At 48.1% G+C, this 12,907-nt stretch overlaps 1 protein-coding gene across 2 annotated transcripts in view; it reads right to left on the minus strand.

Moving 5' to 3' along the window:
• PABPC1L (poly(A) binding protein cytoplasmic 1 like) overlaps positions 1 to 12,907 on the minus strand; it is a 32,446-nt gene that overhangs the window by 16,378 nt on the left and 3,161 nt on the right. For both annotated transcript variants that reach the window (XM_032263619.1, XM_032263618.1), the window contains exons 2-6: positions 11,090 to 11,283; positions 7,117 to 7,232; positions 4,505 to 4,644; positions 4,244 to 4,338; positions 1,904 to 2,041 (exon numbers count right to left, since the gene is read on the minus strand). In XM_032263619.1, the coding sequence (XP_032119510.1) occupies positions 1,904 to 2,041; positions 4,244 to 4,338; positions 4,505 to 4,644; positions 7,117 to 7,232; positions 11,090 to 11,283 (683 nt within the window). The remainder of the gene's footprint in view (positions 1 to 1,903; positions 2,042 to 4,243; positions 4,339 to 4,504; positions 4,645 to 7,116; positions 7,233 to 11,089; positions 11,284 to 12,907) is intronic.

The following is a 12,907-nucleotide window of genomic DNA, read 5'->3' on the forward strand; positions in this document are numbered from 1 at the left end:
TGATTTTTTTTTTTTTTTTTTTTGAGACAGAGTCTCACTCTGTTGCCAGGCTGGAGTGCAGTGGTGCAATATCGGCTCACCGCAGCTTCCGCCTCCCAGGTTCAATTGATTCTCCTGCCTCAGCCTCCCAAGCAGCTGAGATTACAGGCACCCACCACCACACCCAGCTAATGTTTTGTATTTTTGTTAGAGATGGGGTTTCTCTATGCTGGTCAGGCTGGTCTCAAACTCTCGACCTCCGGTAATCCACCCACTTTGGCCTTCCAAAGTGCTGGGATTACAGGCATGAGCCACCACGCCCAGCTCACATTCTGATTTTTAATCCTCACAACAGCCCTAAGTGAAGGAAACTTTTATCTGTGTTTTACAGACAAAACTGAAACACAAAGAGGCTAAGTAAGTTGCCCCCAGTCATCTAGTAGCTAAGTGGCAGAGCCAGGACAACCCAGGCAGCCCAACTTCAGAGCCTGTGCGCCTCACTGCTGAGTGACAGCTGCCTCTAGCACCTTGGCTTTTCTCCTTCCAGACCTCCCAAACACAACAGTGTGTGAATGCACAAGAGTACAGGGACCACACAGTTGTACAGCATGGCATCCTGCTCTCACAGATTACATGACGAGTATTTTATCCTGTGGGTCTGTCAGCCCCTGGACATGTTGTATGTATACAGAGGGACGTATGTGTTTCTCAGCCTCAGCCCTAGTGACATTTTGTGCCAGATAGCTCTTTGCTGTGGCATTGTCCTGGGCTCTTTAGGATGTCTGCCAGCATCCCTGGCCTCTACCCAGTAGATAACAGTAGCACTCTACCACCCACACGACAATGAAAATTCTAGACACTGACAAATATTCCCCAGGAAGCAAAACTGCTCCTCACTGAGAACTGAGTATGTGTGCATGTTTTTGTGTGGATGTGTGTATTTATATGCCCCTCTCCATGAAAGATCTAGAACTTTTATGAAAAATCTTAGAGGGGAGCCAGGCACAGTGGCTCATGCCTGTAAGCCCAGCAGTTTTGGAGGCTGAAGTGGGCAGATCATCTGAGGTCAGGAGTTCGAGACCAGCCTGGCCAGCATAGTGAAACCCTATCTCTATTAAAAATACAAAAATTAGGCCAGGCACAGTGGCTCACGCCTGTAATCCCAGCACTTTGGGAGGCTGACGTGGGCAGATCACGAGGTCAAGAGTTCGAGACCAGCCTGAGCAACATGGTGAAACACCATCTCTACTAAAAATACAAAAATTAGCCGGGCATGGTGGTGCATGCCAGAAATACCACTCGGGAGGCTAACACAGAACTGCTTGAACCCAGGAGGCAGAGGCTTCAGTGAGCCGAGATCATGCCACTGTACTCCAGCCTGGGCAACAGAGCAAGACTCCATCTCAAAAAAAATCTTAGAGGGGTTTACTTCCCAATGAAGTTTTAAATTGCACTGATCTACAATATCCACTTTAATTAAATTATTAACTCCGTATAATTCAAAGGCTGTCCAATATTCCAACTTTTGGATGTAACATATTTGGCCTAATTATTCTCAACCAGGAGTAGGATTTCCTCTAGGGGAATTTGGCAGTATGAGGGATACTCTGGTTGTCTGAGACTAGAGGATGCAACAGGGATTGAGTGGGCAGGTTTGGATGCTAACCAGTCCCACACGAAGGATTATTCTAACCAAAAGGTCCCCAGCACCCCTACTAATTCCTATCATGGCTGGGAAGTTGGGTTGTGCCCAGTGTCTCACTGTTATAAATCAGGCAGTGGGAACCATCCCAGGCTCATCGATTCCTGCCTTGAGCCAAGTACCTAGAAGTAGGATCACTAGAAGAAACAGTCGCCACTCGGGGCTACCGACACACAGCTGCTGTCATCCAGAAATGGCTGCCACCAGGAAGCCTGACCTCACCTGGTAACGGCTCAGCCGGTCCTGCTTCATCTGCTCAAACCTGCGCTTCAGTTCATTCTGCCGCTCCACGCGCTTCTGGGCCCGGCTCGCATACAGCAGCCGCCCGCTCACCTCCTTCCCATTCATATGGACCACAGCCTGGAGAGATGGGAACGGGACATGCGTGGTAACCACTTGGATGTGGCCCTGGCCCAGGCCCATCTTCTGGATCTAGAGGAATCACCTGCAAACCAGGCTGGCCACACTAGCTTAGAATAATCAGTACCAGGACAAAGGCCATTTAAGTATACCCACTTTGGCTCATGCCTGTAATCCCAGTACTTTGGGAGGCAGAGGCAGGAGGATCACCTGAGGTTGGGCGTTTGAGACCAGCCTGACCAACATGAAGGCTGAGGCTGGAGAATCGCTTGAACCCGGGAGGCAGAGGTTGTGGTGAGCCAAGTTGTGACATTGCACTCCAACCTGGGCAACAAGATTGAAACTCTGCCTCAAAAGAAAAAAGTCAGCCTGGGGCTCTATTTTAAAAAACAAAATTGACGGCCAGGCGGGGTGGCTCACCCCTGGTAATCCCGGCACTTTGGGAGGCCAAGACAGTCAGATCCCTTGAGGTCAGGAGTTCGAAACCAGCCTGGGCAATGTGGTGAAACCCCGTGTCTACTAAAAATACAAAAGTTAGCCAGGCATGGTGGTGGGCACCTGTAATCCCAACTACTTGGGAGGCTAAGGCAGGAGAATCCCTTGAACCTGGGAGGCCTCCGGAGGTTGCAGTGAGTTGAGATTGCACCACTGAACTCCAGCCTGGGCGACAGAGCAAGACTCCATCTTAATAAAATAAAAGTAAAAATAAAATTGAGATTTGAAAAGTTTCCCATATTTAAAATGTAAATATGGCCGGGCGCCGTGGCTTATCCCAGCACTTTGGAAGGCCAAGGCGAGTGGATCACCTGAGTTCAGGAGTTTGAGACCTATGTGGTGAAACCTCATTTCTACTGAAAATACAAAAATTAGCTGGGCATGGTGGTGGGTGCCTGTAATCCCAGCCACCTAGGAGGTTGAGGCAGGAGAATCGCTTGAACCTGAGAGGCAGGGGTTGCAATGAGCTGAGATCATGCCACTGCATTCCAGCCTGGGCAACAGAGTGAGACTCCATCTCAAAGATAAATAAATAAATAAATAAATTAAAATAAAATGTAAATATTATATATATTCCCGTATTTTAAATTTGTATTACTATGTGAAAGAAGCCAATCTAGGCAACATACTGTATGTTCTGGAAAAGGCAAAACTACGGAGCCAGTGAAAAGATCATTGGTTGCCAGGGGTTAAGGGGCAGGAGGAATGAACAGATGGAGCACAGGGGATTCGTAGGGCACGGAAAGTACTCTGCATGACGCCATAATAGTGGATACATGTCATCATGCATTTGTCCAAACCCCTAGACTGTATACCGAAAGTAAATCCTAACATAAACTTGGGACTGTGTGTGTCAATGATGTGTCAAAGTAAGTTCATCACTTGTAACAGGTGTAACCCTTGGGAGCAGGACACTGATAATGGCAGAGGCTGTTGATGTGTGGGGGCATGGGGTACACAGAAAACCTCCGTACCTTCCACTAAACATTGCTGTGAACCTAAAACTGTATTAAAAAGAGGAAAAAATTTTAGGTTCCAAGTGCAACTACACATGGATAATTTGAACAAAGCAGCAAGCACGATTCTTTCATAATGGCATGACAGCATCAACATCCTTCACTTCGAGTTGGATTTCACGGCACAACGTGAACCTTTTTGCTAACTGTGAGAGCCTTTTTGTGTGTGAAGATGGGGTCTTGCTGTTTTGCCCTGCTGGTCTCAAACTCCTGAACTCAAGCAGTCTTCCCACCCAGATTCCTCAAGCGCTTGGATTACAAGCCTGAGCTATCATACCTGGACAGCTTTTTAAAAATTAGAGGCAGGATCTTGCTATGTTGCCCAGGCTGGATGCAAACCCCCGGGCTCAAGGAATCCTCCTGCCTCAGCCTCCTGTGTAGGCTGAGACTACAGGTACACACCACCACAGCTGGTGGAAACTGATTTAAGTGGTCAGTTCAAGAGTAAATATTTGTATATAACGATGACTTTTGCATCCCTCTGCGGACCTCAGGGCTCAGAAGCGAGCAAAGAAGAATGAAGCCTTTGCACCACCGGAAGGACAGGCCCTGCCTGCACATAGGACTCTCCCACCCTCTTGACCTAGGCTGGGGAGGGACTTTCTTCCCCCCCACAGGAAGCTGGGGCCCCCTCTCCCCAGTCCCGGCTCGGTGCCCCTGTCCTGGAACAGAGCCATGGCGAGGCTCCTACCTTCTGGGCTTCCTCGTGCTTCTCAAAGTTGACAAAGCCAAAGCCCCGCGAGCGGCCGCTGTTGTCCCTCATCACCTTCACACTCAGCATCTTCCCTGCAGAGGACCAACCTGGCTCAAAGGGGAGTCTGCAAAGTCCCAGAACATGTCCTCCCTTCCCACAAGTCCTCGGGAAACCCCAAAAGGGCCCCTCCTCCCTACCAGAATTTGGAGGGGAAGAGGAAAAACAGTGATGCCCCTGCTCCCTCGGGATCACACCCACCAAACTGGGAGAAGAGGTCCTGCAGGCCTTGCTCGTCCACATCCGCCGGGAGGTTCTTCACGTAGATGTTGGTGAACTCCAGGGCTCGCGCTCCCAGCTCCGCCGCCCGCTCCCGTCGAGACTTGAAGTGGCCCACAAAGCTGCAGGCACACCAAGAGGTAGGCAGCTGCCAGCCATCAGCCACCCCCATGCCAACTCCCACTCAACTGCTGCCCTTCTCCAGGCTTACATATCCCTCATCAGGAAACTGGGCAGCCTTGACCTCCTTGGCTCAAGTGATCCTCCTGTCTCAGCCTCCTTTGTAGCTAGGATGACAAAGACCACCTGCCACCATACCTCGCTAATTTTTTTATTTTTTATTTTATAGCGATGGGATCTCACTTTGTTGCCCAGGGTTGTCTTGAACTCTTGGGTTCAAGTGATCCTCCTGCCTCAGCCTCCTAAAGTGCTAAAGTGCTGGGATTACAGGCATGAGCTACTGTGCGTGGTTTCTTTTTTTTTCTTTAAACCTTTTGCATTGTTACTTCTAAGACAGAAAGAACATCCCCAAGGCCCAGTTACCTCCAACAGCCAAGATATTATACTGTGTTCCAGAGTTTGTCCCCAGCAGAAGGTTAGGTAAATTTCATTCTTGCGACAAATGCACGCATAAGTACTACTATATACCAGGCAGCTGAGAGCACAGAATAATGAGCCTGGGAGTCAGACAGACAAGGGCTTAAATCCTCGCTCTGCAGTTGCCTAGCTGTGTGACCCCAGGCAAGTTACTTAACTTCTCTGAGCCTCAGAGTTCATTACTATAAATTTGGTAATCAAATTCTCATCATAAGGCTTTACTTATTAACATGCATTAGATGCACTGGGGAAGCAGAGGTAAGTGAATTAGATGCAGTCAGTGCTAGTGTTGCTCTGGGGGACATTGACTAAAATCACTTAAATACAAGATTGATTTCATTTTTTTTAAATTTTTTTTTTAAATTGAGAGAGTCTCTTTCTGCTGCTCAGGCTGGAGTGCAGTGGTGCGATCTCGGCTCACTGCAACCTCCACCTCCCAGGTTCAAGTGATTCTCCTGCCTCAGCCTCCCGAGGTAGCTGGGACTACAGGCGCGTGCCACCACGCCCAGCTAGTCATTTTTGTTTATTATTTTTTTGAGACTGAGTTTCACCCAGGCTGGAGTGCAGTGGTGTGATCTCGGCTCACTGCAAGCTCTGCCTCCCCGCTTCCAGCAATTTCCCTGCCTCACTCAGTCTCCCAAGTAGCCGGGATTACAGGCATGTGCCACCATGCCTGGCTAATTTTTGTACTTCTGGTAGAGACAGAGTTTCACTATGTTGGCCAGGCTAGTCTCGAACTCCTGACCTCAGGTGATTCACCCCCCTCAGCCTCCCAAAGTGCTGGGATTACAGGCGTGAGCCACCTCATCCAGCCACAAGATTAATTTTAAAAGTTCATTCCCAAGTTTATATAAACATATCTAGGAAAGTATCCTAGATTTTAAAAATAAAAATAAATTCTGATGTTATCTGTAGCACATTTAGCACAAACAAAGCCATACCAGGCACCGAAATTTGAAGAAAACTGAGTGGCAAAGGTAGCCTTGAGTAAATTGGAGCGAACAAAGAACATTCTTCTGAGAGCTGGGAAAAGCCAAGATTCGTTTGACAGGTTGACTGGATGCTCCCCTGAGAAACCCTGGACAAAATGACTCTCAGTGCATCCCCCAGCTCAAAGCCATCCTCCCTCCATGGCCCTGACCATGGGGAATGGCCCCTCGGATGAGCAAAATCAAAGTTCTGGGTAGGGAAGAGCCAGAGGCAGATTCTCTCTAGCACCTGCCTCCCGGTTTTCCCATCTGTGAAATGGGGATGATACCAAAGTTAGCGGTATGAAGGGGCAGGCTAAGCATATGCCTACTTTTTATTCTGCCAACATCCCATGAAACAACACAAAAGGTTTAAAGAAAAAAAAAAAGCCAGGCGCAGTAGCTCATGCCTGTAATCCCAGCACTTTAGCAGGCTGAGGGCAGAAAGATCGTTTGAACTTGAACTTGATCTTTCGAGACCAGCCTGGGCAACAGTGAGACCCCATATCTACCAAAAAAAAAAAAAAAAAATCAAAAAGCCAGGTGTGGTGGCATGTGGTCACCTGTGGTCCCAGCTACAAAGGAGGCTAAGGCAGGAGGATCACTTGAGCCCAGGAGGTCAAGGCTGCAGTGAGTTGTGTTTGTGCCACTGCACTCCAGCCTGGGCTACAGACCAAGACCCTGTCACACACACACACACACCCTATACTGAGAAGGCAGGAAAACAGATGAAATTACTGAGTCCATTGATGATATGACCATTAGCCAGTCCCTCTAGAGTTTTAAAATCGCCACTTCCTTTACTACTCAGAACAATCCTCTAATGTAGATCATCAGCTCCATCTTTCTGTGAGGAAAGAGTCCCTGAGAGACTGAGCAACTCCTCCGAGGTTGCACTTCTAGGAGGGGTGCCTGCCACTCAAGTGTCTGGTGCCCATTAGCAGCTGGGGGGTAGCATCGATTCCTAGTCGGCCATGCCATGCTTCTGTCCCTGCAGCCTCTGCTCCTCCCTCGGGCCCAGCCACTCACACTTTGCGGTCATTCAGCAGCATCCCGTTCATGGTGTTGATGGCCTGCTGTGCGGCCTCATGGGTCTCAAAATGAACGAAGCCGAAACCGCGGGAGCCATGCTCGTCACACGCCACCTGGGCCACAGGAAGGAAGGACAGGAAGAGTACTGACAGAGGGTTCAGGAAGAAAAGAATGGCAAAGGTGACAATGACCAGTCTCCACATAACTGCTGTGTGCATGGAAAAGGTGATCCTGCATGTTAGGGATGAAAAATGGAAGCTCAGAGAGTGCCAGCACTCAAGTTAACAACAGATTAAGGAAGGTTGGGCGTGGTGGCTCATGCCTGTAATCCCAGCACTTTGGGAAGCGGAGGTGGGCATATCACTTGAGGTCAGGAGTTCGAGACCACCATGGACAACATGGTGAAACTCTGTCTGTGCTAAAAAGTCAAAAAATTAGCTGGATGTGGTGGCAGGTGCCTATAACTCCAGCTACTCAGGAGGCGGAGGCAGGGGAATTGCTTGAACCCTGGGAAGCAGAGTTTGCAGTGAGCTGATACGGCATCACTACACTCCAGCCTGGGTGAAAGAGTGAGACTTTGTGTCAAAAAAAAAAAAAAAGAAAAAGAAAAACGAAAAGAGAGAGAGAAAAGAAAAAAACAGATTTAAGAGATATTTAAGAGGGAGAAAGCCACCACAATGAAGACAGGTTTCATCTACACTACATACCAGCTTTTAGATGTCTTCCTAAAGCGATGGGCAAAAGGGTTAGATTCAAAACCCTCAAATCTGCATCCTTGTTTCTATCAGCAAACTAGAAACAACCTGAGAATTCATCAAGGGGGAGACTGGGTGGTACATTCATGCTGGTCTACTCTGTGTGCACAGTTGAAGAGAATGCGGTAGGTTACAACGCTGACAGTCTCATTAGGTAAAGAAACAAAAATCCATTCAGCCTAAAGTAGCCATCTACCATTGGAAATTTTGAAAAGGACACACATATGTATTAATGTTACTTTTGGGGACTAGGGTTGAAAGAGATGGAGCCTTCTTTTTCACTTTCTTCCCTTCCACATTGTTTAAACTTTGCCAATTCATGAATTACTGCAACAACAAACTCATTTCAATTTTATTTCCTTTTTTTGAGATGGAGTTTTGCTCTTGTTGCCCAGGCTGGAGTGCAATGGTGCAATCTCAGCCTCCCGGGTTCAAGTGATTCCCTGCCTCAGCCTCCCAAGTAGCTAGAATTATAGGCACGTGCCCCACCATGCCTGGCTAATTTTTTGTATTTTTAGTAGAAACGGGATTTCACCATGTTAGCCAGGCTGGTCTCGAACTCCTGACCTCCAGTGTTCTGTCCACCTTGGCTTCCCAAATTTTTTGTATTTTTAGTAGAGACAGGGTTTCACCATGTCTGCTAGGCTGGTTCGGGACTCCTGACCTTATGTGATCTACCTGCCTTGCCCTGCCAAAGTACTGGGATCACGAGCCATGAGTCACTGTACTCAGCTCAATCTCAATTTTTTTTTAAAGAAGCACAACATCCTACTCCCATTCTGTAACTCTCCTGACTCAAGTCAGCAGGACAAAACTTGGGAAAAAGGAAAGACTTTCTTTTTTTTTTTTTTTTTTTTTTTTTGAGACGGAGTTTCGCTCTTGTTACCCAGGCTGGAGTGCAATGGCGCGATCTCGGCTCACCGCAACCTCCGCCTCCCGGGTTCAGGCAATTCTCCTGCCCCAGCCTCCTGAGTCGCTGGGATTACAGGCACACGCCACCATGCCCAGCTGAATTTTTGTATTTTTAGTAGAGACGGGGTTTCACCGTGTTGACCAGGATGGTCTCGATCTCTTGACCTTGTGATCCACCCGCCTCGGCCTCCCAAAGTGCTGGGATTACAGGCTTGAGCCACCACGCCCGGCAGAAAGACTTTCTAGTTCACATAGTCCCCATCCCTCTTGTTGAACTTTGCAGAAAGACCACTAACCCCCACTTCAAGGTGACTGTGGCTACTGCCTCAGATCAGTGGCATTTTTCTGCCTAGTTGACAACCGCTACTTCCCAGCCTAGCTTCCACACTACTACTAGGATGCTCTTTCTAAAATGTAATTCTGACCACATCCCTCCAATCTCTAGTAGCTTCTATCCACAGAACTATATGAACTCCGCATTTGAGGCACCCCAATGAGTCCTGCACAAACCTTGCTTCCAAACTCATGCCTCGCATGTACCCCTCCACCTCTCATCTCCAAACAGGGTCCCTCCACCTTCAACTCAAGCCCCAGCTCTGCCATTTGGATTTAATCACATTGACTGGGTCCCCACTGTGGGTAAGAACCTGCTAAGGACATTGCATACTTCATTTGTTATCTATGCCATGAGAGCCCTTCCAGGCAATTCTTCACCTCTGAGCCCCAGAGGGAAAATGAGAACAAATGACTCGTGCAAGGTGAGCCAACAGAAGTAATTATGTGATTGTTACAGTGATCGCTTAGAAGCTAAACAGTGCGCCAGGTACCCTTTTAAGGAATATACATGTATACATTAAACCTAACACACAGAAAGCCCATGATAAATCTGCCATTATAATTAAGAACTTAATACACAGTTAAGAGTCTCTTTCTTCCATTGATCCTCAAAGACAGGAAACAACCCCATCTCCGTCACGGATAACCCTTAGCGGATCACTACATCTCCTCAAGTCTATCTGCTCCTCTGAGCCACAGGGACAGCCTTTTATTGACCAGGAATTTGAGAGCCCTCATTGAGAACTTAAGGATTATACTTGGCACACAGTAACTTTTGATAAAAGTTCTGACACATAAGCCACCAAAACTGTCCCCATCCTCCCTAGAATAGCAGACACTTCAAAGGCTATAGGGAAACGATCAACCATCCTCATAAAATCTAGAGGCTGAACACCCAGGTTTAAGCCCTCTGTTCAGGACATGCTGTCATATGGCCGCTGATCCTCAGCATCCTCATATAGAAGGTCAGAGAAATAATCAGAGTCCTTCTCAAATGATATACATCCATTGGCTCAACAGATATTTATTGAGCACCTAATATGTGTCACATCTTATTCTAAGCATTGGGATGCAATAATGACTAAGAATAAGACCACGCATGGAACTTACATCTAATCTAAGAGAATTAGATAAAAACAAGGTTTCATCCCTTGATTGCCATCATGGCCCCAATTAATGGCCTTCCTGTAGCCACATTCTTCATCCTATCATTTCTCCTGCCCTCTCACTCTGAATGTGGGCTGGTCTTGTGACTTGCTTTGGCCAACAGAATGTAGTGAAAGTGGCCAGTTGTGGTGGCTCATGGCTGTAATCCCAGCTACTCCGGAAGCTAAGTCAGGAGAATCGCTTGAACCCGGGAGGCTTGAACCCAGGAGGTTGCAGTGAGCTGAGATCACACCACTGCACTCCAGCCTGGGCAACAGTCAAACTCCATCTCAATTAAAAAAAAAAAAAAAAAAGAATGTAGTGGAAGTGATGGTTCCAGTTCCGCATTTAGGTCTCAAGAGGCCCAGCGTGCTTCCACTCTGTCTTCCGGGCCCTTGCCATTGCCATGAGAATAGCCTGGGCTCGCCTGCTGGAGGACAAAAGAACACAGGAAGAAAGCCGAGACGTTTCAGCCGACAGCCAGCCACTCCCTCATATACCCAGTGAGAACCCAGCCAGGACCAGAAGAATTGCCCAGATGAACTTAGCTCACATTGCCAACTGGGAAATTATGACCTAAATAATGATTGTTACTGATGGCCACTAAATTTGAGGGTGGTTACACAGCAAGAGCTGACTGATACACAGGTAATCTCTGATCATTCATGGAAGATAAAACTGAGAGAACAGCTACCATTCAAGTGCTTGCTGTACCTGAAACTTGACTGAAAGGACCCTGTAAACTGTCGAGTGAGGTGTTGCTTGTCATCCCTCTACCAGGCAGGTAGTTGACACCGATCCACCCAAAGAGGTTCACCTACCTTGCAAGAGAGGATGTTCCCAAAGGTGGAGAAGGTATCATACAAGGCCTTGTTGTCAATGGAGTCCTCCAGGTTCTTGATGAAGATGTTGCCCACACCTGACTTGCGAAGTCCTGGGTCTCTTTGGGACCACATGAGGCGAATAGGCTGGCCTTTGAGCATCTCAAAGTTCATTGTGTCCAGTGCCCGCTCCGCTGGACAGAAGGAAGAGGAGCAAGTTAAGGGAATTTTCTTACCTTGACCCCTCACCCCCAAGGTGCTTAATTGGGAGCCAAAAAGAGAAAGTCATTGTCTGGGTCCCACCTGAGACAAAAGCCTGAAGCCTGAGAACTAACGTATATGGTGCGCCCCCCACTTTCCAGTTATGATCTCATTCAACTCCCTGCAGGCACATGAGCATGGATTCCTGCCCCATTTTACAGATGGGAAAACTGAGACTAAGAAACATGAAAGGTCTGAGGCAGTCAGGTCTATTCTGGCTTCTAAGGTACACTGGGTGGATAAGAATGTCCATATGACAAGGGGTGGCAGCACTCTGAGGAAATTAAAACTCAGAAGTGCTGCAGGGCAGAGCTGAGATTAGATCCCAAGCAGTTGGGCTCTTGGAAAAGTGGACAATACCTCTCTGAGCCTGTTCACCTGTAAAGGGAAATGATGATAACATTACCTACTTTTCCACACCTAACAAAGGGAGATATTACAAACTACCTCCAGGCTGTTGGAGGGATTGAAAAATAGAGACAGTGTGCAAGGTGCCTTGTAACTTTGTGCCTGACACCAAATATGCCTGTCTCAAAACAGCAGCTGATGCCCAGCCTCCAGCCACTGCTTCGGCCTGTGTCCCTCCCAGGTGACACATGTGACTTGTTTCAGGGAGTGTGCTAGCTGCAGAGACATGGCAGGGGGCTGTGGGGAACACAGCGGAGCAAGTTTCAGGAAGCCCGGCTTCTCCACCTAGTCCTGTCACAAACACCAGGGGCAAAACCCTTCTCTGCAGTGCAGTTTCTACCTATGAAGTGGGGCAAAAAGGCCAAGTCCCCCCCATGTCATTCACAGGGCTTGGAAGAAGACAGGAAGAGGCAGGAGGTGGGCCAAAGCAGAGCAAAAAGAAAGGCACCCTGGAATCCAACTCAGTAAGGGGTGAGGAACAGGTCCGCGGAACAACCCCTTCCCCAGCAAACCCCCAACTCAGGGAACCAATCAGTCCACCCAGGAGGCCTGGCGCAAGGGATCCCTCTAGTGGACTTGTCTGGGGCAGGCCTTTTTAGGGTGAATTTCCGGAGTCTTATTTCACACTGTTACAGCCACAATTTTTTTTTTTATTTTTTTTTTTTAGGACGGGATTTTGCTCTTGTCCCTGACTGGAAGGCAATGGTGCGATCTCGGTTCACCACAAGCTTCGCCTCCCAGGTTCAAGTGATTCTCCTGCCTCAGCCTCCTGAGTAGCTGGGATTACAGGTGCCCACCACCATGTATTTTTAGTAGAGATGGGGTTTCTCCATGTTGGTCAGGCTGGTCTCGAACTCCTGACTTCAAGTGATCTGCCTGCCTTGGCATCCCAAAGTGCTGGGATTACAGGAGTGAGCCACTGCGCCTGGCTTTGTTTTTTTTTTTTTTTTTTGAGATGGAGTCTCACTCTGTTGCTAGGCTTGGCTGCAGTGGCAGGATCTCAGCTCACTGCAACCTCCGCCTCCAGGGTTCAAGTGATTTTCCTGCCTCCCGAGTAGCACACACCACCACACCCAGCTAATTTTTAAAATTTTTTTATTTTTAGTAGAGACAGGGTTTCACCATGCTGGCCAGGACGGCCTTGATCTC

The sequence above is a fragment of the Sapajus apella genome, unplaced genomic scaffold (genome assembly GCF_009761245.1).
Source record: "Sapajus apella isolate SASKATOON/1434 unplaced genomic scaffold, GSC_monkey_1.0 scaffold137, whole genome shotgun sequence".
In the NCBI taxonomy this organism is placed as follows: Eukaryota; Metazoa; Chordata; class Mammalia; order Primates; family Cebidae; genus Sapajus; species Sapajus apella.